Below are 20,633 nucleotides of genomic sequence, written 5' to 3'. Positions count from 1 at the left end.
CGTCGTTATCAAACAAAAACCATCGTCACAACCATCATCAAGTTAGTAGGTATTCATAAAGAGCTGGGTCTTTCCCTTCATCAAGGTTATAATAGTTTAGGATTGTTCATCAGTTTGTTTGCATTTCAGTTTATATTAATTAACACTGGTCACTTGTTTTGTGTGAAATGCAGGAACAACAGGGACACATGAACACTTCAGTGACATGCACAAACACAAATAAAGACAGAAGACAGAGGTCCTTTTATTTTTTATTTATTCCACTCGCAGAGGGAACAAATTTAGTTTTCATCAACATTGACTGTCTGCAGACCTGTTAGGAAGAAAAAAAGGACAGATTAGTGACAAACTCTTCATTGCTTCAGAAGACAAAGTGGGTGACTTCAGTGTATTTTTATTTACCTTTGCATGTTGTGACAGGAACGTATGTGACCAGGGTGTACAGTTTATTGGGGGAGTCCTCGTCCTCATTACGCTTCCTGGACAGCCGCACGCGTACCCTGTACGGCACGTTCCTGCACGACACAAACGTCACGTAGTTACTATCTTTGCTCAATGCAAATTTGATTTAAAGAAGCAATTAGAACTGACCAGAAAGTGAAACTCTGCTCCAATTTCAGGTACATGCAAGAGCATAATCAAAGACATGTCCCAAGAGTGTCAAGTGACTTTTAACACAATTCATCTATGAGGCGGATTGATAATGGAAAGCTTTGTGATATGCAATTCTGAGCTAGAAGTGTGCCGCAGCATCAGTATGGATGACAAGCATATCAGCGAAAGCTCTATAACCTACGTTTTAAAAAGCTCAAATTCTGGATATCTGTTCTGCGAAGGTGAAATTAAATGTTTCCAGTGATTTGAAAACACAGCTCGTCACCATTATCTTCCTGCCTTTTCTTCACGTGGAATCAGAAAACGAGTGACTCAACACAATGATATTTTATCAATCCTGCCAATTGCTCTACATATTTGTGAAGCACAGCATTCAGAGTTATTCAATTTCTGTAAAACTATCACGTAAGCAGTTTGAATTTCATACGTGAGCCAACAACAAACCTACATACACACACCTCCACTCACAGCAGCTTCCTGCCTCGACTCATTCTGCAGTTCATTTTTTTTTTACTGCTGACAACATCCTTCAGCTGCTCATTAACGATGTTCAAATATCATCGTAATTGTTTCACCTAATACTCAGCTATCACATCAGGGGACCCAGGTGTGTGGTTGTATATTGACGATGAGGTGCGTTTACAACAAACATTTTATACTCAGCAGAGCAGCTGTGGGGAAATATTGAAACGATGGCAAAACAAGCTTCAGTTTCTGCATGACGTCGCACATCAGTCAGGAGTGTTCGCTCAAGGGATCGCCTGTTTGATCTCCCTCTTTTTCTTGCAATTTTCCCCCAGGTATTAAAAAAAAAAAAAAAAAAATCGGACAATATACCTGGACACACTGAACGTAGTTTGGTACTAATATAAACCAACCACAAAACATAAATCAAAGCGGGTAGTAGAACATTATTGACAGCAGCTGACTGTCAGCTCTGAATCATTAAACAACATGAAACCATCAGTAACTTTCATCTCACCTGACACCCTTGCTCCACACGGCCTTGTTGAGGCGAGTGTCGATGCGCACATCTGGAGTTCCCATCTCCTTCACGGCGAACTTGCGGATCTCCTTGATGGCACGGGGAGCCCTCTTCTTGAAGCTCCTGCAGGGAGAATTCAAAACTCACTGTTACCTTTCTTCTATTTGTCATGTTTTAACACTGAATCACATCTAAACGCTCGTTTTCTCTGCTCAGTGTAGGTCGGAGCGATGCGTCGTTTTGACATTTGTTACGTGCAAAAGTTGCGTCGCACGACTTCTCATACCAACCATGTGACTTGAGGCGAGGCAAGTCATGCTGCTACTTTTCTGTTTGATGCAACAACAAAAAAAAACCTGCCAGTTGTCCTACAACTAATTAACTATGAATCCTGTCTGACATCACCTTGTGTGTCCCGTGTAAAATGTAGACACAGGAGACGCTGATGTGGTCACTGATTCCCTGGCAAGATGCTGAAGGCAGGTGTTCATTTACGGTTAAGATTTACTTTTATTGATCCCCGCAGTATTTACACTCTGTAAGTCATGAACACACACACAGGCTGAAATATACACACACATGCAGAAACAGGATCCTATGGACATGCACTAATGGAGAGGTGTCAGAGTAACGGAGCTGCCCACAGCGGGCGCTCCTGAGCTGGTGGCGGGGAGGGGGTTTGGTGCCTTGCTCAGGGGCACCTCGGCAGTGATCTGGCACCTCTCCAGCTACCAGACCAACTTCCACATTTGGTCCGCACCGGGACTTGAACCGGCGACCCTCCGGTTCCCAACCCAAGTCCCTACAGACTGAGCTACGTAAAGCAAAAACAAAAAGGGAGTATTCCAGTGACCAGGTATCAGCTCATGGACTGTTAATGAAGCGGATGTGTTGCTGATTGGTTACTTTTAGTAGCTACAGCTGGAGTTTGACTGACAATAATCACAGACATAAGTACAATCAGTTTTCTCTTTTGTTATCCAGCCCTAGCTTCAAGTTTCAGCATGTGCCACAATCAAAAATAAAAAACAACAACAATCAGAAAGTGAGTTAAAGTCGCTCCCACAGTCAGACTCTCAGTACTCACACTCCATGGATGCGTTTGTGTACATTGATGGTGTACTCTCTGGTCACAACCTCGTTGATGGCTGAACGCCCCTTCTTTTTCTCTCCTTTCTTAGTCGGGGCCATCTAGAAAAACAAGACAAGTTAAGTTACTGCAGATGTGTTCAGTTCTCGCATGCACAAAACCCTCCTAACATGGCCATTAACTCAAAAAACTACAGCTTTGACTGCAGGAAATGACACATGCGGGTAGAATTAGCAGCATAAACTTTTCCTGCTGCTGTTTGTGATTAAATATGGTGTTTTTAAATCTCACTAGCTACGACTAAACGTGCCCTGAGCAGCCGGGCGACACAGCGACCATTCCGGGTCCGTCAATGCTACCACTCGCCGCTGTAAAATATGTCTCTAATCACGTTAAAACAGATCAAAACCCACACACAAAGCACAAACACACTCCGATAAATGTATTATGAAGACAAAATTGTTAAATAGGGGCTTTGAAATCGAAGGATGGCGTTAGATTGTAGGATCGTAATTCCCGAAAAAGAATTCTCACCTCAGCTCGTAATTGAGGCGGAAGTCGGAAGGACGGAATCAAAGCGGAGGATTGTGGGTAAAGGAAGCTGGTCCGTTTTATAGAATGTTCGTCAACAACAAATGTACGACTAATGGTTCCTAGAATTGTTCTCTCACAGAAACGACAGCCTTATAAACAGAATAAAATAATGACTTCTGAGTTAAGTCGAAATTTCATTGGCAAGTCCTCCTATACTGGAAACTGGCCTTAAAACGCTTTTTTGTGCCTTTATTGGAGAGATAGGACAGTGGATCGTCGGAAATCAGGGAGAGAGAGTGGGGAATGACATACAGGAAAGGAGCCACAGGTTGGACTCGAACCCCGGCCGCCCACCCGGAGGACCACTGCGCCACCAGCGCCCCTTTAAGTCATGCTTAGTCTGTAATTTTAGTGTATTCTACCTTTTCTTAATCAACAGCCGGACTTTGATTATGAATTAAGATGGGGGGGGGAAACTTTTGTCAAATATCAGAAAGAATATACCGTAATTTATCTCATTATGTCTTTGTTCTGCTTTCTTATGAAACTTGTCATTGCATTCAATATGAAATTATGTATTTCCTTTAAGAGAAATTAGGACTTTCTGCTTGCAAAATTTCCATTAAGTATGGATGTAGCATGAATCATTTATGCCCGTTTCAACTTCTGCACTTACCTCAAAATGCATCTGGTGACTCCGATCATCACGATAAACAAGCACTTAATTTGAATGTCTCCTTGTAGCGAGGTACTCCTAATCCGGCAAAATATTTTCACAATTAGAAAGGATCATTTTACATTTATTTTACAGTAAAAAAAATACAGCATTAAACCTGATCTCACACCTTAAAGTTGACCTTGAACGTCAGACAAAATAAATAAGATGTACGAAATTGTTTTCCAAACAGGAGCTGTGGTCAGATTAAAGGATATCGAGCTTTATCAGAGCCCAGAGTCTCTTAGATTTAAAGTTATTGATGCATGGGTGATGTATGATGAATCCGTGGACTCTTAGATTTCAGACATTTTCCTCCATTCTAATGTTCCTTAAGCTGGTTCGTCCATTGCATTTATGTCCAACAGCATGCACAACCTGCTTTTTTTTAAGTGTCACTTGTTGAATATAACACATCCCAGAGTTTCATTTTCTCCACCTATTCCAAGTCTTTTTATTGGGACTCTGGACGGTCATCCTGGAACACAGTAATGCGATTTAAAGTTGAAATTATTTACCTTTTCAGTCTTTTTTTTTTATGTGAGCAGCTACTGCTTTAGCGTCTTTTTGTATGGATGGATGGGGTGAAGAAGGTTTAAGAGAGAAGTTCCACATGGCAGTGTCAAAGATCTGGTACTTTCTGCTCGCTTCAGTTCATTATTTCAGGGAGACATTGCCAAACCATTCATCAAGAAAAAAAAACAAAAAAAACAACAATCATGTGTTCCAACAGTTCTAACAAAGTACATTCAATAAAGGAATAGTTTGGCAGTGCTTATTCATGAGAAATGTTCATTCAAGTCCCTGCAGGATGTTTCAGTGTTCATCAGTAACAATCTGCGGCAAATGTTTTAGATTTGATCTGCAGATTCTTTGAAATATGGTGTAAACAAACAGGAATAACATCAAATGATTTCAAGGCTGAACAGTCACTTGGTAAAAAGCAAAAGACCCATTACAAAAATCCACATCTAACCATTTTAATGCACAGCTGTATCAACCAATGCACAATCTAAGAAAACAACACTTGAACGTGGTTAGACAAAGTGGAACTGACAATTAAAAAGCTGCTCTAAAACATTGTAATGCACAAAAACAAAAACATGACGTCATTTCAGGTGTGTTTGATGCTTCTCATACATGGTTCATGACACACCTCCATAGGCTAAAAATGTCTGGTAGTCTATGGCACAGCACTTGCAGATCATCATAAAACATGTAAAGTATAACTGATTCACTAGTTTGCTGTTTTTCTGTATTTCTTCTTCTCATGACTAAAAAGGCTATGCATGTAGCGAAACAGGACAGAGTCAGGGGAGTCGGACAAAACACAAGCGTTCACTTTCAATCCGTGGCGTTCAGGACACACACACCTCAGGCTGCGCTGTGCTAACCTTACTACCACTACCAGCTGCAGCAGCCTCGGCTGCAGGTCCCGACGCGGCATCAGGCCGCTCTGGTCCCGACGTCTGGCCGGCCATGGTCCTTCTGAAGAGCCGCATGCTCATCTGCAGCAGCTCCGTGTCCACCACAGGCGTGGCGGGGTACTGTTTGGTCAGGCCCTGAGGAGGACAAACAAACTTTAAAACATCTCTTCTAACAATACATGAGCAAAGTCTGAATGTTTGACTGACGCCCAGACTAGAGAAAGTAATGAAAGGTCCTGGAACTCGACAAGTCTCTGCAGTTTAAGAGGAGATTTCAGTATTTTTTAACCTGGGCCATATTTTTGTAAATGTTTTGGCATCTAAATGACTGAAATGTACTTTTTTTTTTTTTTTTACTCCTCCTGTAACAGCATCATTGTAATTTTCAGGGAAAATGCTCCTGATCAGAGTAAGTCCCCTAAAAGATTTAGATCAGTGGATAGAGTAGGAAAAAGGGAGAGAGAGAGAGAGATAGGAATGACACGCAGGAAATGAGCTGCAGGACTAAAGCCACCGTGCCCTAACCGCTAGACCATCAGCGCCCCAGTTTGTTTGTGTTTTTGTGTTGTGTTCCATTAATTTCATAAAACTAAACACTTATTTCAACAGTAGATCAGCAACTCCTGTCATGTACGGTAAATAATCGTTTTTTTGGAGTCTGGTTCATTTGAAGAGAGCGATGTTACTGCATGGTTTATCTCACACTTAACTTTTGCCGAAATATGCAAGAGCAGTCCAAATCTTTCTGTACCATAGTCATTCAGATCTGAACTTGAAAACAGACTTAAAGCCTATATGTGACTGGATGTCACCTACTTTTTCATTTTTTAACAGCTGCCGGCGGATGGCGAAGTCCCTGCGTGCACACAGAGCCTTGCAGCAGGGCCCGAGGTTCGTCAGTAAACCTGCTCGCTCCACCCGCCTGTTCAGGGCCGCCATGTTCAGCGCCCCCAGGTCATTCTCAAATAGCTTGTCAGCATCTGGAGGAGCAGAGTGGACAAAGACTTATTGGATCACACAAATAAAGTCAACATTACACTTAATTCGTTGTAGATAAATACAAACTGTCAGTACACGGACAGTTGTCGTCTTTGCAACAGCTGATCCAAAAGAAATGAATCAAAACTCTCACCTTTAGGGTCATCCAGCTCAGACTTGCACACCTCTCTGACCTGCTCCAGGAGCTCAGGCCCCGCAAGTCGCTTGGAGATGCCCGCCCTAAGGAGCACGGCCCCTGGGGTGAACCGGAGCAGCGCTGCCCCCGCTGCCCGGGGCTCCTGCTTCTGTTTGGGCATCAGACTAGACCAGTCCACATCGATCACATCTAAAGGACCTGGCAGAACATGCAATGGGTAAATTAACCTTCACGTGGAACATGTAAGCACTCTTCTCGCCATCTTTTTTTTTCCAAGAAGCAAAGTCTTTGATCTAATCAACATATTTGGATCTAAGTTTACGCATAACTTCTGAACTATCAAATGTTTCCTTGTACCTGTGATTTTCTCGTCCTCTTGCTGATCCTCTTTCTTCTGGCTGTCAGCTAAAATCTCATCCAGCTCGTCATCACTGATTGGTTCGTACTCCTCTCCAACGGATGCGACCGACTGCCCGTCGTCCTCTTTCCCATCATCGTCTCCTGATAACACCATGAACACAGATTCTTTTAAATTCAGCAAGGACATTTTGCAAAAAAAAAAAAAGAAACTCACAAACATGTTTTTCATCTTCTTACCGTCCAAGCTGTCAGTCTTCTCCAGCTCTCGTTGTTCCAGGTGGTGACTGTTGCTGGGTTTGTCGGTCTCTGGAGGGCTGAAGGCTTCTCTTGGCAGCAAAGGCTCGTAGTCGCCCCTGTCCTGTCTCATCATATCCCCTCGCAGGTCTCCTCTCATGTCCCCCCTTAGATCCCCTCGTGCCGAAGCCCTGGAATCGCCGTGGGGCGGAAGATCCATCATCATCATCCTCTCCCTCTCTCGATCTCCGCCTCTGCCGTCTCTCTCTCGCTCCCTCTCTCGCTCCCGTTCTCGCTCACGCTCGTGCTGCTGGATGAGTCCTTCAGGGAGTAAACGTTCCCTGTCCCTGATGTCCCGCTCCCTCAGGAGAGGTTCGCGACCGGGACGCATCAGCAGAGGCTCGCGTCCCCTGCTCGGCCAGTCTCTGGGTTCAGGCTCCCAGTCTCTCGGTTGTTGTATGGGCTGCTGGAGGAGGAGCGGCTGCTGCTGCTGCTGTTGCTGCTGCTGAGGCCGCAGGTCCTTTCGGTCTCGTTCCCTCTCCCGCTCAAACGTCTCCCGTTCCCTTTCACGTTCTCGGCTGTCATAGGATCCGGCGCGGGATCTCGCCTGTCTCTCAGAGTCAGGAGAGCTGCGTCTGGAGCTGTGGCTGCGGGAATCCTGCCGATCTGTAAGACAATATAGAAGATGTGCATTAGAGTAGGATCAGAGTTCAGTATTTGATTTTAAGATGATCCTTACAGCAGAGTTTACAAAAAGTTATTCAACTGTTTCAGTAGATTGCTTCAGCAAGGTGCCATGACACAGGTCGCACTGGCTTCTTCTGTTTGTCTAAAGGATTTCCCAATTTATGTAGAAACTATTTCTCTAACATTGTCGGACTATTTTAATACCAATCAGAGTATACATGTGGCAAAACAAGAACTTTAAGTGGACATTCTTTAATTGGATGAATATGCTCATGAAGATTACGTTGCAGCCATTACAGCCCAGCTTGATTAAAACAATCTACAGAAGCAGTTCAAGAAACTTTCTTTGCCTATAACTTGTTAAGAGTGTGATTATATTCTGATAAAAATACTGGAATTATTCTTCAGAAGACGTTCCTGTTCAGTCATACTGTGTTTGTTTATCTACCTGAGGAGGTGCTGCGGCTCGGCTCCCCTCTCCTCAGCTGGTCAATCCGAGACTTCCTCTCGGCTCCAGGTGGATCATTCACCACCTGCCTGTCTCTCTCCCGCTCTCTCTCTCTTTCCCTCTCTCGTTCTCTGTCCCGAGAGTTGGTGCCCTGCAGCCGGCCTCGGCGGGATCGCAGACCTTGCGGGTCTTCTCTGTTGGCAGATTCATTTGAAGGCGATCTCAGGCGTCTGGTTGATGCGCGGCTCTGGTTGCTCCCCATGCTGCTGCTGCGTGTCTGCTCAGGGGGAGGCTTACGGAGCAGAGGCTGGGACATGAGCGGCTGGGGGGTCAGAGTCTGCAGCAGCATTGGAGGTTCCTGGGGGAGGAGCGGTGCAATAGGAGGGGGATTGCAGCGCTCCCTGTCCCTGCCCGCCCGTGCAGCACCTCTCCTCAGAGGCTCAGCAGGAGCTCTCTCAGCAGTAGTCAGGGGAGCTTGTGCTTCCAGAGGTCCTACTGCTCTGTCTGAGACTTCCTCATCGGACCAGTCACTGAAGTTGTCCATCTTGACGAGTGGAGGCGGCTCCACATTGCCTCCAGTCCCACGATGATCAGGCCTCATGGAGGGCGGTGGCGTGCGTGGACCTCTCTTCCTTTTGCTATGTGGCTGATGAGCGGATGAATCCTCTTCAGACACATCAGATTCTCCTCCTCGGGATCGTTTCTTTCTTTCGAGCACCTTCTTCTTGGCTCCTTTCCTGGGGGAGTGTAAAAGTGGAGCTCCATCTGAGGATCCGCCTGCAGGAGGCTCTGGGTTGAAACGATCTCCTGTTGCAACCAGGTTACTCCCGCCGCCACCTTCCTCTTCTTTACGACCCTTTTTCAAGCCCTTCCTCTGTGACTTTATCTTCTTTTTACCTTCCTCGTGAGACTGGGAGCCCGCCGTGTCTCTGTCCTCACTGCCAGGGGCGGGAACTGAAGGTGGCGGAGGCAGAGGCGGGGTGGAGTCCCGCTGGTCTCTGCCTCTGCTGCGGGAGTCAGATAGGGGGTCTGCCAGATGCTCCCCTCGTCTGTCACCTACTCTGCTTCTTTCCCCACGAGGCTCTAGGTCCTCGAGGCGGCCGCGTGCTTCCCTCTTGTCCCCGGCTCCTCTACGCTCCTCGTCCTTCCAGTGGGCAGGTTTTTCATCAGAGGCAGAGGTTGGTGGAGAACGAAGCAAGGGCTCCTGGGGCCGCACCACCTGGCTCAGGAGACGATGCTTATCACCTTCAGAGGCACAGAAAACGGTCAAACACTCTTGACACACTTCTTTTCAAGCATTGCAGCAATTAGACACAGCAGACTGCGTCATCAGTGGGAGTCATACAACAGGAAGGGACACAATTTCCAAGTGATGCAAAAAAAAAGGAATAAAACTGGAAAGATGAACAGAGCATTTCCTTTGAACAAACCATGTGTTTACAGTTAATACAAAGTGCACTGCCCATTAAACAGGAGCGTGTCCTTTCAAATAATTTTCCTACTGTCAGATGAAGTCGGACACACTGGGCTGGGGAGGAGGGGCTGAGGGTGGATCTTGGCCTGCCCTCGGCCAATCAGGCGCTCACTTTTGTCCTCGGCGCTGTTGTAGCCGTCGCTGTCTGCTGGGCTGAGGTCCCGCGTCGCTCGCTTTGGGGAGGGTCGGGGGCTCGGGCTGCTCTCCACCCTGGGCCTTTTACGACTGCAAGAAGAGGAATATTACAGACAAACATTTTTTAAAAAGCACACTACAATGACATAGATCCAAGTTAACCAAACATACATGGAGAATAAAATAGATGGATACATGCCTCGTCTTGCGATCATCACGGGTGTCTCGCACGGCTCGGTCATCCCTTCCGTCCTCCCTCCTCTCCCTCCTTTCCTCTCTCCCTCTCTCTCTCTCCTCCCATTCCCTCTGCCTGTCTCTCTCCTGCTGCTCCCTTTCTCTCTCCCGTTCCCTCTCCCGCTCCTTCCTCTCCCTCTCCCGTTCCCTCTCCCTTTCCTCCCTCTCTCTCTCCCGCTCCTCTCGCTCCCTTTCCCTCTCGCGCTCCCTCTCCCTCTCGCGCTCCCTCTCTCGTTCCCGCTCCCGCTCTCTCTCCCTGACCCTCTCCTTCTCTGCCTCCCGCTCCTTCTCTCGCTCCTTTTCCCTCTCCCTCTCTCGCTCCCTGTCCTTCTCTTTCTCTCTCTCCCTTTCCCTCTCTCGCTCCCGGTCGCGGGGTCTCTCGTCTCGTCTGTCATCTGTCCTGCGCTCCTCCCTCCTTTCCTCCCTCTCGGGCTTCTCTGATCTCCCTGGGTGTCGACTCGGGGAGGCTGCTCTTTGATCTGGGGAAAATAGAAATTCAAATTAAAACAGATTTTCTGTATTTTTAAATCTGGAACTATTTCTACATGAGAGATTCCGCTACATTCATTGCAGAAATCTACATGGCTGCTAGCTGGAGCAATTACATGAAGTAGATCCAAAGATTTATGAACTTAGAAAAATCAAAGATAATGCCCCAGCTTTAAAATACCAGATCTCCCTTTTATGAAAAACAACTAATATACTATATATTCCACATGATTTCAAGCTTAAATGAAGCAAACCCTGCACCTCTCTCTCGGTTGTCTCGTCGATCCCGCTCTGCATGCCCCCCTCTCCGGTCGTAGGAGGAGTCTCGGGCCGGCTCTCCCCTCCTGTCCCCCTCATAGCGATCTCGGTCTGATCCCCTGTCAGAGCTTCTCTCTGTAACACTGCGATCTGTGCTCCTCTCTGCGCTGCGTTCACGGACCGCGCTGCTTCTCGACTCCCAACTGTCGTGGCTGCTTTCCAGCTGGGAACCACGGGAGTTTCTGTTCGAGGCTGGAAGAAGAGATAAAGAGAGAAAAGATGAGAAAGCTCCTTTTTCTCTTTTTCACACAATTAAGATGCTAAAAATAAGAGAGAGAATAATGAGCGTTATTGTAATGCTGATGCTTTACTTTTTCTCTCATGGCTGCAAATAAACAAACTATAAAAAGTTAATTAAATGAGTCTTGCCTTTATCAGACGTTTCATTAGCTCGCCCCCTTCCTCGTCCGTTCCTCTCAGCTCTGTCTACCCTCGTCTCTGTCCTCCCTTCTGTTCTCACTATTTCTTCACGTCCGTGTCCTCTCCCATAATTCCTGTCGTCCTGAGGCGCCTCCTCCTTCCTGTGGGCTTCGCTCCTCTCCCTCTCTCTCTCCTTCTCTCGCTCCCTCTCCTTCTCCCTCTCTTTCTCACGCTCCCTCTCTCGTTCCCGTTCGCGGTCACGGATCTCCAGCGACTCTCGGCTTGAGCGCGTCTCTGTGCGACTCTCTCTGGAGTCCTTCACGTCTCGGTTGTCTCTGTGGTCACGAGAGTCTCGCGTCGGTTCTCGTCCTCGATCGCGAGCGTCGCGTCGCTCTCTGGTCTCTCTATCGTCACGAGCGTCCCGTGATGATACTTGTTCAGAGTCGTAGTCCCGGTCATCGCGGATGCTGTCCTTGTCTCGCTTGCTGCGGCTTTCTGTTGACAAGACACACAAAAAATTAACAGCAGATGAAAGGATGAATTTAAAACACTTGAAACATATTGTTGTTATATAACCCTCCAAACAAAAGACAATGCTGTGTATGAGAAAAGATGAGTGAAAATAAGTGATTTCAGTATAGTTTCAAGCTGACTTCCCACTAAGAGGAAATAAACAATATTCAAAACAGTAGAAGAAAAAGAAAGTTACCATCTCTGCGCTCATTTCTGCGCTCCTGAGCAGGCGGACTCCGTTCTCTCTCACCCCGGCTTCTCTCTCGGCCCCTGGAGTGGTGTCTGCTGGGGCTTGACCTGTCTGATCGGCGGTGAGGGGAGGAGGCGTCCTGGGAGGGAGGCGGTGATGGGGAGCGGCGGGAGCTCGGAGGGGGAGAGGTAGAGGCCGCAGCTGGTGTGCTCCGGTGGTAGGAGGGGGAGGACGAGCGGCGCCGACGAGGAGACAAAGAGTGCCGCTGGGCAGAGGAACCGGAGTGGGAGGAAGGGGAGAGATGGCGAGGAGGGGTGGGGGTGTGCTGGCGGCGAGGAGGAGAAGGACACCTGCGGTGACAAGAGACAGTAAATACCTGACTAAATGTTTTCAAAATATCAAAATAAAAAGACCCGAGGAATTTAAGTAGTTCTGCGGTTTTAAGGAGACATGAGCCCTTTACCTGCGAGGAGGTGAGGCCAGGGCAGAGGCCTTATGGGACGAAGCTTTAGGAGAGGTGGATTTCTTTCTGGCTGGCGGTGAAGTCGGGTGCGATGACACACTACCAGAGCGCTCCTCTGATGTCACCGACCGCTTGGCCTTGTGGGAACTGTCCGATCTGTCTCTGCAGGCAACAAGGTTATGTTGAAAAGAACGAGTGTTAGAAATGTGTAATGATTTCAAATATCAACAGACCAGCCAGATTTATCTTCACGGTGATTTCTCAGTGACATGTAGACACACTGATATTATTAAAACAGTCGAACACTGACTCATCACTGTACCTGCGTTTTTCCTTCTTCTCTTTGTGTTTCTCTGTATCCCGTCCTCGATCTTTCCCCTCTTTTTGCTTCTCCTCAGACTTCTCCTTGTTTTTGTGTTTGCCTTTGTGTTTCTTCCCAACGACAGGAATGTCCAAAGGGACTGGCGGAGGAGGACTCGGAGTCCGGGGCCCTTTCTTTTTACTGTGACCTCCTTTAGAAGACCTGATTATACGAGTACAGAAAATGTCAAACACAAATTGTTTTCAAGGACAGTGAACGCTTTTTTTTAAACCATATTTTAACAAGAAAAACTAATGATCCTCTGAAACTGCTCTGAATGCCCATAGTTTTTTTCCCCAAGCGCTTCCCCTTTTTTGTGTGGCCGCTCTAAGCTCTTCAAGTTGATAATATTTTCAGAAAGGCGATTTTGACGTCACCGGCTTCAACTCAGAATCATGACCACCCAAGTCATGACTATTTAAACTTTGACATTTTGTGAATACTATCTGAAAGCCCCCCCTCATGCATGCCTACCTGGCAGATTCTGAAACCGGTGAGGACACAGACGCCTTCTTCTCCTTCTTGCCAGATCCTGGGCCTTTTGTTCCACTTTTGTGCTTTGGGGATCCACTGGACTTTCTGGATGAGGGTGAATCTCTGTTGCTTAACTGCTCCGGGGAGGCCTGCAGGACAGAGACCACAGATCAGGTTGAAACAGACCGCTACTAATACAAGGGCTACAGAGCTGTGCTCGCAGAAATAGTGATTCTTAAAAATATATATTTCTTAAAAAAAAAAAAAGTCAAAGCAGAGGTAGGAAATAGATCCTCACTTTAGGCATGGCAGTCGCTCTTGTTTTGGTGGGGGTCTCGTCTTTCTTGATGACGATCTCCTCCCTCTTTTCCAAGTTCTCCAATTTCATCAGCTCACGTTGAATCTTTTGGCGCTTCATTTCTAGGGATAACTCGTAGTCGTAGTCACCGATATCCGAGTCTGAGGGAAACAAAACCCAGAGACTTAGAAAATACCAACGCAAACTTGATGAATGTTGATTCATTTATTTTGTTTCAAATCTAAGTAATGAAATGGATGTTGACATGACTTAAAGAAAACAAGCTGTTCTACCTTCACGGTTTGTCTCCCACTCTGTGGGCTCTTCTTCACTGGCTGGGGTGCGCTCCTTTGTTATCTTTATATCCTCCTTCTCCCTGTGTCGGCCTCTGGAGGAGTCTCTCTGCTGTAGACAAATACACACAAATGTTTTGACTCTTCAAGTTTCAATTATTTGTTTGAAGAGTAAAGATTGAGGGAGTAGGGAACTCACTCTCGCTGTGGGGGATGTGGGCTCTTCTGGGTCTCGCTTTAGGTTTTCTGGGTCAACATCTTGTCTTTTATTCTTCATCCTCTCCCGCAGATCACCTGTGGGTCTCTCGGCTGACCTGCTCCATGAGAAATAACATTGATCAACCAATGAACACGGCAAAATAATAAAGTTCGTCCTGAAAAGCAAAACACATGGACTCCCACATAGAAATCCTGATGTCAAAAGTAAACATGTAAAGTAAATTCAAACTAAAACAAGCCATCTTACCGACTAAAGCTAAATCCTTTGCCTCGTGGCTGAGTTCCATGTGTGTAGCGACAAGTGTTGCCGTAACTGCAATTACCGGTCTTCAGCCAATTTCTACAGTGACTCTGAAAGACCCAAACAGATCAGATGCAACATGATCACATTCAACAACATCAACTGAGATGAGACAGTCTTCACTGATGTGATGTTAGGAGAACCTCAGGTTAAGTGAAAGGAACGAGGCCTTGTACCCCTTTTTTTTGTTTTTTACACAATCTGGGTCAAAATAACCTATTTATATTTTGAAAAAATGTGTTTCTCTAGCGCATCAACAAAACTGCCTATAAAGACTACATAGTTATTTCTCATTCTTAATTAAATTCCACACCATAAGCTTTAAAACAATTAACTCTCTACAGGAATAATCTTTTAACTGTATAAAAGTAAAACAGTGTTAGTGCTTTCACACTTGCACAAAACTCCTTAAGTCCTCGTATTTTTTCCCCCGCAGAAAGTCTGAGTCAACTGAAGTGAGAGGATACAATCAGGAGAATTCACTTCAAGCAAATAGGAGGGGAATCAGCGCACGACCACAGACTGTCTGCATGTGACAGGTGTGATTTCCGTGCACGTATTTAAACTGCTGCGTTCTGTTGAACCAACCATAGCGTTGACATAAAGGCAAATATTGTCAGTATAGCGTTGACTAGCGGGCTCTGTTGCTTTGTCAGCCCCTTCCACACCCTCTAGATTCAGGGGGATTTCAGGGGCAGTTCGCCTGAGCTTCTCTAGAAATTTTTAGGGGTGCAAATGTGAAAACGGCTTTAGAGTCTTGGGTGCATCTGCTGCAAACGCTACAACACACGCTAAAAACCTTAACATTATCTATTTGTATATCAACCATGACAGTCAGCTGTAGTTAATACATACATCAGCAGCATTACTCCCAGTGCTGGGGCCAAGTCTTTCGAACACGCTGGGCCGGCGGGAGGGGGCGGCGGGGTTGTTGCTGGTGCTGCTGGTCGGGGTGCTGCTGCTGCTGTCAGATATGGTTTTTGAATTCTCCACTGTTACCTTCCGCCTGATCTTGGACATTCTGCAGGACTGGAAGTATGACAAATTCATTATTATAAACATTATTACAAGCACCAGCTTTTCCAGTTAAAAGAGACAAATGGAGTATCCTGCCAGTAGAATAAATCCCATCTTTGCTCATCTATTTACACTTGTGATTATTCCATAGTCATACTGTTTACTGTTAAAATACAACATTGCAGATGTGTTTTAAACATCTGCAATGTTGTAATTACATTAATTAATTTATTCTATTTGCAGTGCTTGCTTCACCTATTATACCCCCTGTCCAAAAGGAAATTGCATGCTTAAAGACTAACCATAAAAATACATTTTATTCACATCCTTTAGTTTCAGCTCTCTGCAAGACTCCTCCAAAACATGCTAACTTCACCTGTTGAGAGCTGAACCTCACAACCAGCAACAACGAGAGTTATATGCTACTAAAGCTGTTGCATTCAAACATTTAAATGATTATTAGTTAAGGAGTTACGCCTTTAAACATCACACATGCCTGGCATTGTACTAAACAAGCGAACGAATGCTAATGCTAAAGTTAGCTTAGCGCGGGGCCTTCATTCTACACTTAGCCACTAGTCCGTTAGCCTTTTGGATAAAAACAAAAGCCGTCTCACCCAAGATATTGAGTCGGTGTCGCATCTACTTTAGTCCAGTAAAAGGATTCAGCTCTTGTAGAAATAACAAGGCTTATTCTTTAAAATGAAAGGCAGAACCTGCCCCGTGTGCCTTCATGTTAGCGCAGGGTGCGCATCCTATGACCGGCCCTTCTTCTTCTTCGTTTGGTTTTATTGGCGGTTGACAACCAGCCTGAAGGCGCGTTACCGCCACACACTGGGCTGGAGTGAGAAACTTAAAAATGACGGAACTCTAATCCTTTAAAAATGTCATTTAATTCGTTACATATGTATATCTTTTCGCAGACCTAGAGTCAAGAATATTCTGTAGTGTGTAATGAACCACTCTATATTCTTTATTTATCTTCTTTTCTTAAAGGTCAAAGTTCAATGTCCTGTATAATTATAGTTGTAAATACATACATTTATCTTTATTTTTATTTTATTCCTATATATTCGTATTTTATTTGCACTCGTATGCATGCTCTTCTTCTTGTCTTTTACTGCTGCAACACTTGAATGTCCCCACTGGGGATCAATAAAGGATTATCTTATCTTATCTTATTTTTGCATAATATGTGACCTTTAAGTTGACTAGCATCAAGCTACTGATCAATTACACCACTGTTCCACAGAGTGTGGTGTAATTGATCAGTAGCTCAACTACATTTACTCTTAGAAGTCATAGAAATTCAAAAGACTGACGCTGCAGCTCATTCCTTAAGGACTTGGGTTGGGAACCGGAGGGTTGCCAGTTCACTTCCTGAGCACTGCCAAGGTGCCCTTGAGGGCTCGAGCGCTCTTTCATGTGCAGCCTCTGACATCTCTCCACTAGTGCATGTCCATATGATCCTGTTTGTGCACTTGTGTGTATTTCAGCCTGAGTGTGTAGCATGTCTCAATAACAGCGTGTAAAAGTAATTTCCCTTTGTGGGATTAATAAACACCAATAAAAACAAGAAAATAAGCCAATATTAAGCAAATGAACAACATGGAAATGTTTATTTGGCATCAGAATTACACAATTTCTATCGTTACTGACTTAATCACCTTTTTAACAAACAAACTAATTTGTGTCAACAAGTTTCATCCACAAAAGTTACTTCCAGAAAGGTGTAGCTGCTGTAGGAGGACTTGTTGGGGTCTGTGTTTTCTCTATAACTTTCAGAGCGATGGTCTTCACACCGGTCAGAGCCTCATTGCAGGCTCTGGGTATGTGAGATGGTGGCAGGAGGAAGCCGTAATGCCCGCGGTCCTGGAGCTCAAAAGTGAAGGAGTATTTGATGCCGAGGTTGTACGCCCAGTCGTCTGAACCACCTGGAGCCAAGTCTGAGGAATGAGCAATGACACTTATGAAAGGGACTGAATCAAGTCAAGCTAATTATACCTTCAAATGAAAAAAAAAAAAAAAAGTCTTACATATTGTCTTTGCTCCTGAACCGTATCTGTAGTTGTTCCTGTAGTATCTCTTGATTTTCTGGGTTGCTTCTTTGGCAATCTCAAGCTAAAGAAATGCATTTTAAAAACAGTTGAAAGCCCTCCTGCAGAATAAAGCCTCCACACACTCCGGAGCTTTTATCTTCAAGAGAAAAGCTCTCACATTTGCGTTTGATGGATGAGGCACCGGGGAAAACCACTCACCAGGTCGTTGTGGTTCTCTGCCTCCTCTAAGGTGTACGAGTACGGGAAGAGCAGCATCTGAGAGTACGAGTGGATGCTGACGTAGAGCTGGATCGTGTCTTTGTGGCTGCGCAGGAATTCGGCCACGGCGTGAGACTCTGGTTCTGACTCTGGGAAGGCGCCACAGTAGATCTCAGTGCAGGGGTTAGGAGAGGATCCCTCCGCTGGAAGACGCAGCATCACTTTACTGTATGTTATGCTACAAAGACTTTTTCATGCATGATGAGTTATTATAAAAACATCATAATCAAACCAAGTCCTATCAATCGATCAATCACATCCAGTTATATATAAGAACACAAACTATAGTCAGTGGCTTATTGGGTTCATTTGTCGTGAAGGAATAAATTGCAATCATCACAGCCCTCTGCAGCTGCTTTCTGAAGCAATCTGTGAAATCTGATTTTTCTTTTTTGGATCTATTGTTCATGAAGACATTTAAATATGCAAAAAGTATTGTAAAGGTTTTAAAAACAAGAATGTCACTTTTACATAATTCAGTTTTATTTGGGATTGAGAAATTATTTCGTACCAATCAACAAATGATTATATTGTGCACTGAGAGTCAAAGGATTACTTTAAAGTGGATGTCTACATTGACATGATGATTCTCCAGTACAGGACAGCTGGTTAATGACGGAGGACTTACTGCACCAGTTGGCGTCAAAGTTCCTGTTCAGGTCGACTCCGATGCAGTCGCTGTTCATGCCGACGGAGCGGTTCTTCCTCCACATCCTGTTCTGAGAAAAAAGAATCAGGGACGGATCATGAATCCAGCTGAAATGTTGGGCCTTTACAACTTCTCTGTTATTTGTAATGCGTTCTCACTGTGGTCCATGTGTAAGAGTATCCATCAGGGTTCAGCACAGGCAGGATGTAGACGTCCATGTTGTCCAGGATGTCAGTGATGTCTTGGTTTACATTGTAAAAGGCCAACGACTGGGGGAGAAGGGACGTTGATGTTAGAGCGAGAACACTGTGAAACTTCACTTCAATGTTTTCCTCCTTGCTGTGATGGGTTCAGTGTACTCACATGCTGAACAAACCACAAGCAGAAAGCAGGAGAGATCCACTCCCTGGCGTGGATCCCACAGTCAATCCACATGGCCTTCTTATCTGCTCTGTCATTTAAAGACAACTGAGGGATAAAGTAAGGATTAGTCAGAAGTCAAAATGTTCAACGAGCATGTTATCTTCAGATGATGAGTGGAAGAACCTTCAGGACATAGAGAGGACGTTTCTCACTCGATGAGCCAATGAGAATGGTTTTTACTGTGGCGGGGTTTTCCTGTGTGGTCCTGTTTATCCAATAATAGATCTACAATGATTAAAGGGAAATATATTCAGTAAATACAGCAGCCTGCTTCCAGGTGATCTAATAATATTGTGATAAATACTGTCGATGCAAGCAAAAAAAAAAGACTCAAAAGGAGCCAGAAATTGTTAAATATGATCAAATTCTCACAGCTTGTCAAAATAAAAACCTGCCAAACTGGAAATGATACTGGGCTATAGTACCAAAACAACTTTCATAAAGTTTAAACCTTAAAAAAAAAGGATCATAATAAACCATAAAACTAGAAGTAACTGCAGCAAAAATGTCAATATTTTGCAAGTTGTACTTAATAAAATGAAGCAATCAAGAGTTCACTGTTATTGACAGACCCAAAACACAATTCTCGGTTACTGTTAAGTCGTGTTAAGTTTTCTTTTTTTTAAATTGCACTCATAGTAATGTAATCGGATTGATAAAGGAGACATGCATACATCCTCCAGACTGTGATATCTCTCGTAGAAATTTGCGCTGCTCCGTGGGTCGGTGGAGTCGTTCCTCGTCTGTATTTCGATCAACTCATTGGTGTTGGCCAGTAACACCCTGAAATAAAAAATAAAAAAACACAGTGCACAGCTACTATGCTGTAGGTCTGTGATATCTTTGTGTTAAGCATGTGCAATTTCAGAAAGGGCAACATACGCATGGGTTATGGCATGTCCCTGCAGCAGGTTCTTTACAGTCTCTAAGTTGGTTGCAGGAACAAACAGGTGGACCTCACTTTCTTCTTGGATGTATTGAGGTGCAACCGGCTGCCATAAGGCTGTCTGGGAGAAAATAAGTCAAAGAAAAATCACAGAGGGTAAAAAAAGAAAAGGCCATGAAAGAAAGCTTTGAAGAAGACGTGCAACTCCCACCTCATATTGAGAGGTCAGATTCTTCAAGATGTCCACTTGCTCCTCTGTTTTTGGGGTGATTGACAGGATTTGGTCCCTGAAGGAAAAGAACATCAGGAGATTACACAGTCTACCATGAAGGACGCAGAGGTCTGAAGAATGCGTCACAGTGTTTTAAAGGCGGCTGTAACTCCTACTTTGTTTAAGTTAAAAGTGGGACAGTGCTGTCAAGTACATTTTAAATGATTTGTTGTGTGACCTGAATACATTTGGAAAGCACAACAATCGTGTAAAGGGAATGCATTTGAGTAAGTTTGTCATCTTGCTTATTTTCTTTGTGGAAAAGAAGTGACTTGCTCTTTCCACGATAGCTAATAAAATAATATCCAAATCCACTTACTGTGTTTCTGTGCAGTGTCCAGTCTTCAGGAGTTCCTGTACGTTGATTAAAACAAACAATATCCAGAGAGATTTCATGTTGTCAGGATTCCAAACTGGAAATGACAAGAAGTTTGTTCACAAAACACAGCAGACGGGAGAGATTATTGATCAAATCAGTGTTTATTTAGAAGTTAAACATTACTTTTGTTGAAAAACGAGGGCATAGATCAGCCATCAGGGCTGAGAGAGAGCAGGTAGTCTGTATTCCTCTTACTATAGTTCCAAATACAGTTAAGGGTGTTATTTTAATTTGACCAATTGCAAAAACACATATCATCGATAGGACTGATTATTGTGCTTACACAAATCCACTTTTTCTAAATACCCATATTATGATCTTCTTTACCTTTGTTTTCA

The 20,633-nt window shown here is 44.7% G+C and overlaps 3 protein-coding genes across 5 annotated transcripts; all 3 read right to left on the bottom strand.

The window, feature by feature from the left end:
• Nucleotides 1-238: 238 nt before the first annotated feature.
• On the bottom strand, nucleotides 239-3,367 carry rpl31 (ribosomal protein L31). The gene is made up of 5 exons (XM_061032735.1): nucleotides 3,225-3,367; nucleotides 2,688-2,791; nucleotides 1,598-1,723; nucleotides 403-515; nucleotides 239-313 (listed from the first exon to the last, which is right to left on the bottom strand). Exons 2-5 carry the CDS (start codon nucleotides 2,789-2,791, stop codon nucleotides 282-284), a joined length of 375 nt encoding a protein of 124 aa, XP_060888718.1. The 5' UTR covers nucleotides 3,225-3,367; the 3' UTR covers nucleotides 239-281.
• Nucleotides 3,368-4,458: 1,091 nt separating this feature from the next.
• zc3h13 (zinc finger CCCH-type containing 13) lies at nucleotides 4,459-16,138 on the bottom strand. Of its 3 annotated transcripts, none has more exons than XM_061033075.1 (20): nucleotides 15,987-16,138; nucleotides 15,208-15,381; nucleotides 14,299-14,402; nucleotides 14,032-14,146; nucleotides 13,833-13,944; nucleotides 13,540-13,700; nucleotides 13,242-13,390; nucleotides 12,729-12,929; nucleotides 12,407-12,568; nucleotides 11,950-12,293; nucleotides 11,250-11,735; nucleotides 10,824-11,072; nucleotides 10,039-10,552; nucleotides 9,733-9,929; nucleotides 8,231-9,475; nucleotides 7,099-7,761; nucleotides 6,859-7,002; nucleotides 6,499-6,699; nucleotides 6,183-6,346; nucleotides 4,459-5,501 (listed from the first exon to the last, which is right to left on the bottom strand). In XM_061033075.1, exons 2-20 carry the CDS (start codon nucleotides 15,370-15,372, stop codon nucleotides 5,298-5,300), a joined length of 5,580 nt encoding a protein of 1,859 aa, XP_060889058.1. In that variant the 5' UTR covers nucleotides 15,373-15,381; nucleotides 15,987-16,138; the 3' UTR covers nucleotides 4,459-5,297. The 3 variants fall into 3 exon arrangements, with proteins under 3 accessions (XP_060889058.1, XP_060889059.1, XP_060889060.1); XM_061033076.1 differs by having other exon boundaries at nucleotides 13,833-13,941; XM_061033077.1 differs by lacking the exons at nucleotides 14,299-14,402; nucleotides 15,987-16,138 and having other exon boundaries at nucleotides 15,208-15,349.
• An 833-nt stretch (nucleotides 16,139-16,971) lies between these two features.
• cpb2 (carboxypeptidase B2 (plasma)) lies at nucleotides 16,972-20,392 on the bottom strand. The gene is made up of 11 exons (XM_061032510.1): nucleotides 20,236-20,392; nucleotides 19,857-19,932; nucleotides 19,642-19,766; nucleotides 19,434-19,542; nucleotides 18,883-18,984; nucleotides 18,700-18,804; nucleotides 18,495-18,605; nucleotides 18,316-18,406; nucleotides 17,628-17,830; nucleotides 17,406-17,490; nucleotides 16,972-17,315 (listed from the first exon to the last, which is right to left on the bottom strand). Exons 1-11 carry the CDS (start codon nucleotides 20,310-20,312, stop codon nucleotides 17,086-17,088), a joined length of 1,314 nt encoding a protein of 437 aa, XP_060888493.1. The 5' UTR covers nucleotides 20,313-20,392; the 3' UTR covers nucleotides 16,972-17,085.
• Between the last annotated feature and the right edge of the window lie 241 nt (nucleotides 20,393-20,633).

The sequence above is a fragment of the Labrus mixtus genome, chromosome 24 (assembly GCF_963584025.1).
Source record: "Labrus mixtus chromosome 24, fLabMix1.1, whole genome shotgun sequence".
Taxonomy (NCBI): Eukaryota; Metazoa; Chordata; class Actinopteri; order Labriformes; family Labridae; genus Labrus; species Labrus mixtus.
The sequence above is the reverse complement of the archived record's forward strand: the minus strand, read 5'-3'. Positions and strand labels throughout refer to the sequence as shown.

Excerpts from the sequence above, each read along its gene's own strand:
- rpl31 (XM_061032735.1), bottom strand. The coding sequence starts at position 2,791 with ATGGCCCCGACTAAGAAAGGAGAGAAAAAGAAGGGGCGTTCAGCCATC. Across the intron at positions 516-1,597 it reads GTGTGGAGCAAGGGTGTCAG|GAACGTGCCGTACAGGGTAC; the intron begins GTGAGATGAAAG and ends TGTGTCGTGCAG. Across the intron at positions 314-402 it reads TCCTGTCACAACATGCAAAG|GTCTGCAGACAGTCAATGTT; the intron begins GTAAATAAAAAT and ends TCTTCCTAACAG.
- zc3h13 (XM_061033075.1), bottom strand. The coding sequence starts at position 15,372 with ATGTCCAAGATCAGGCGGAAGGTAACAGTGGAGAATTCAAAAACCATA. Across the intron at positions 13,701-13,832 it reads GTGGGAGACAAACCGTGAAG|ACTCGGATATCGGTGACTAC; the intron begins GTAGAACAGCTT and ends TGTTTCCCTCAG. Across the intron at positions 9,930-10,038 it reads CGTGATGATCGCAAGACGAG|TCGTAAAAGGCCCAGGGTGG; the intron begins GCATGTATCCAT and ends CTCTTCTTGCAG.
- cpb2 (XM_061032510.1), bottom strand. The coding sequence starts at position 20,312 with ATGAAATCTCTCTGGATATTGTTTGTTTTAATCAACGTACAGGAACTC. Across the intron at positions 19,933-20,235 it reads GGACACTGCACAGAAACACA|GGACCAAATCCTGTCAATCA; the intron begins GTAAGTGGATTT and ends CTTTTCCTTCAG. Across the intron at positions 17,316-17,405 it reads TTCAGGAGCAAAGACAATAT|ACTTGGCTCCAGGTGGTTCA; the intron begins GTAAGACTTTTT and ends CTCATTCCTCAG.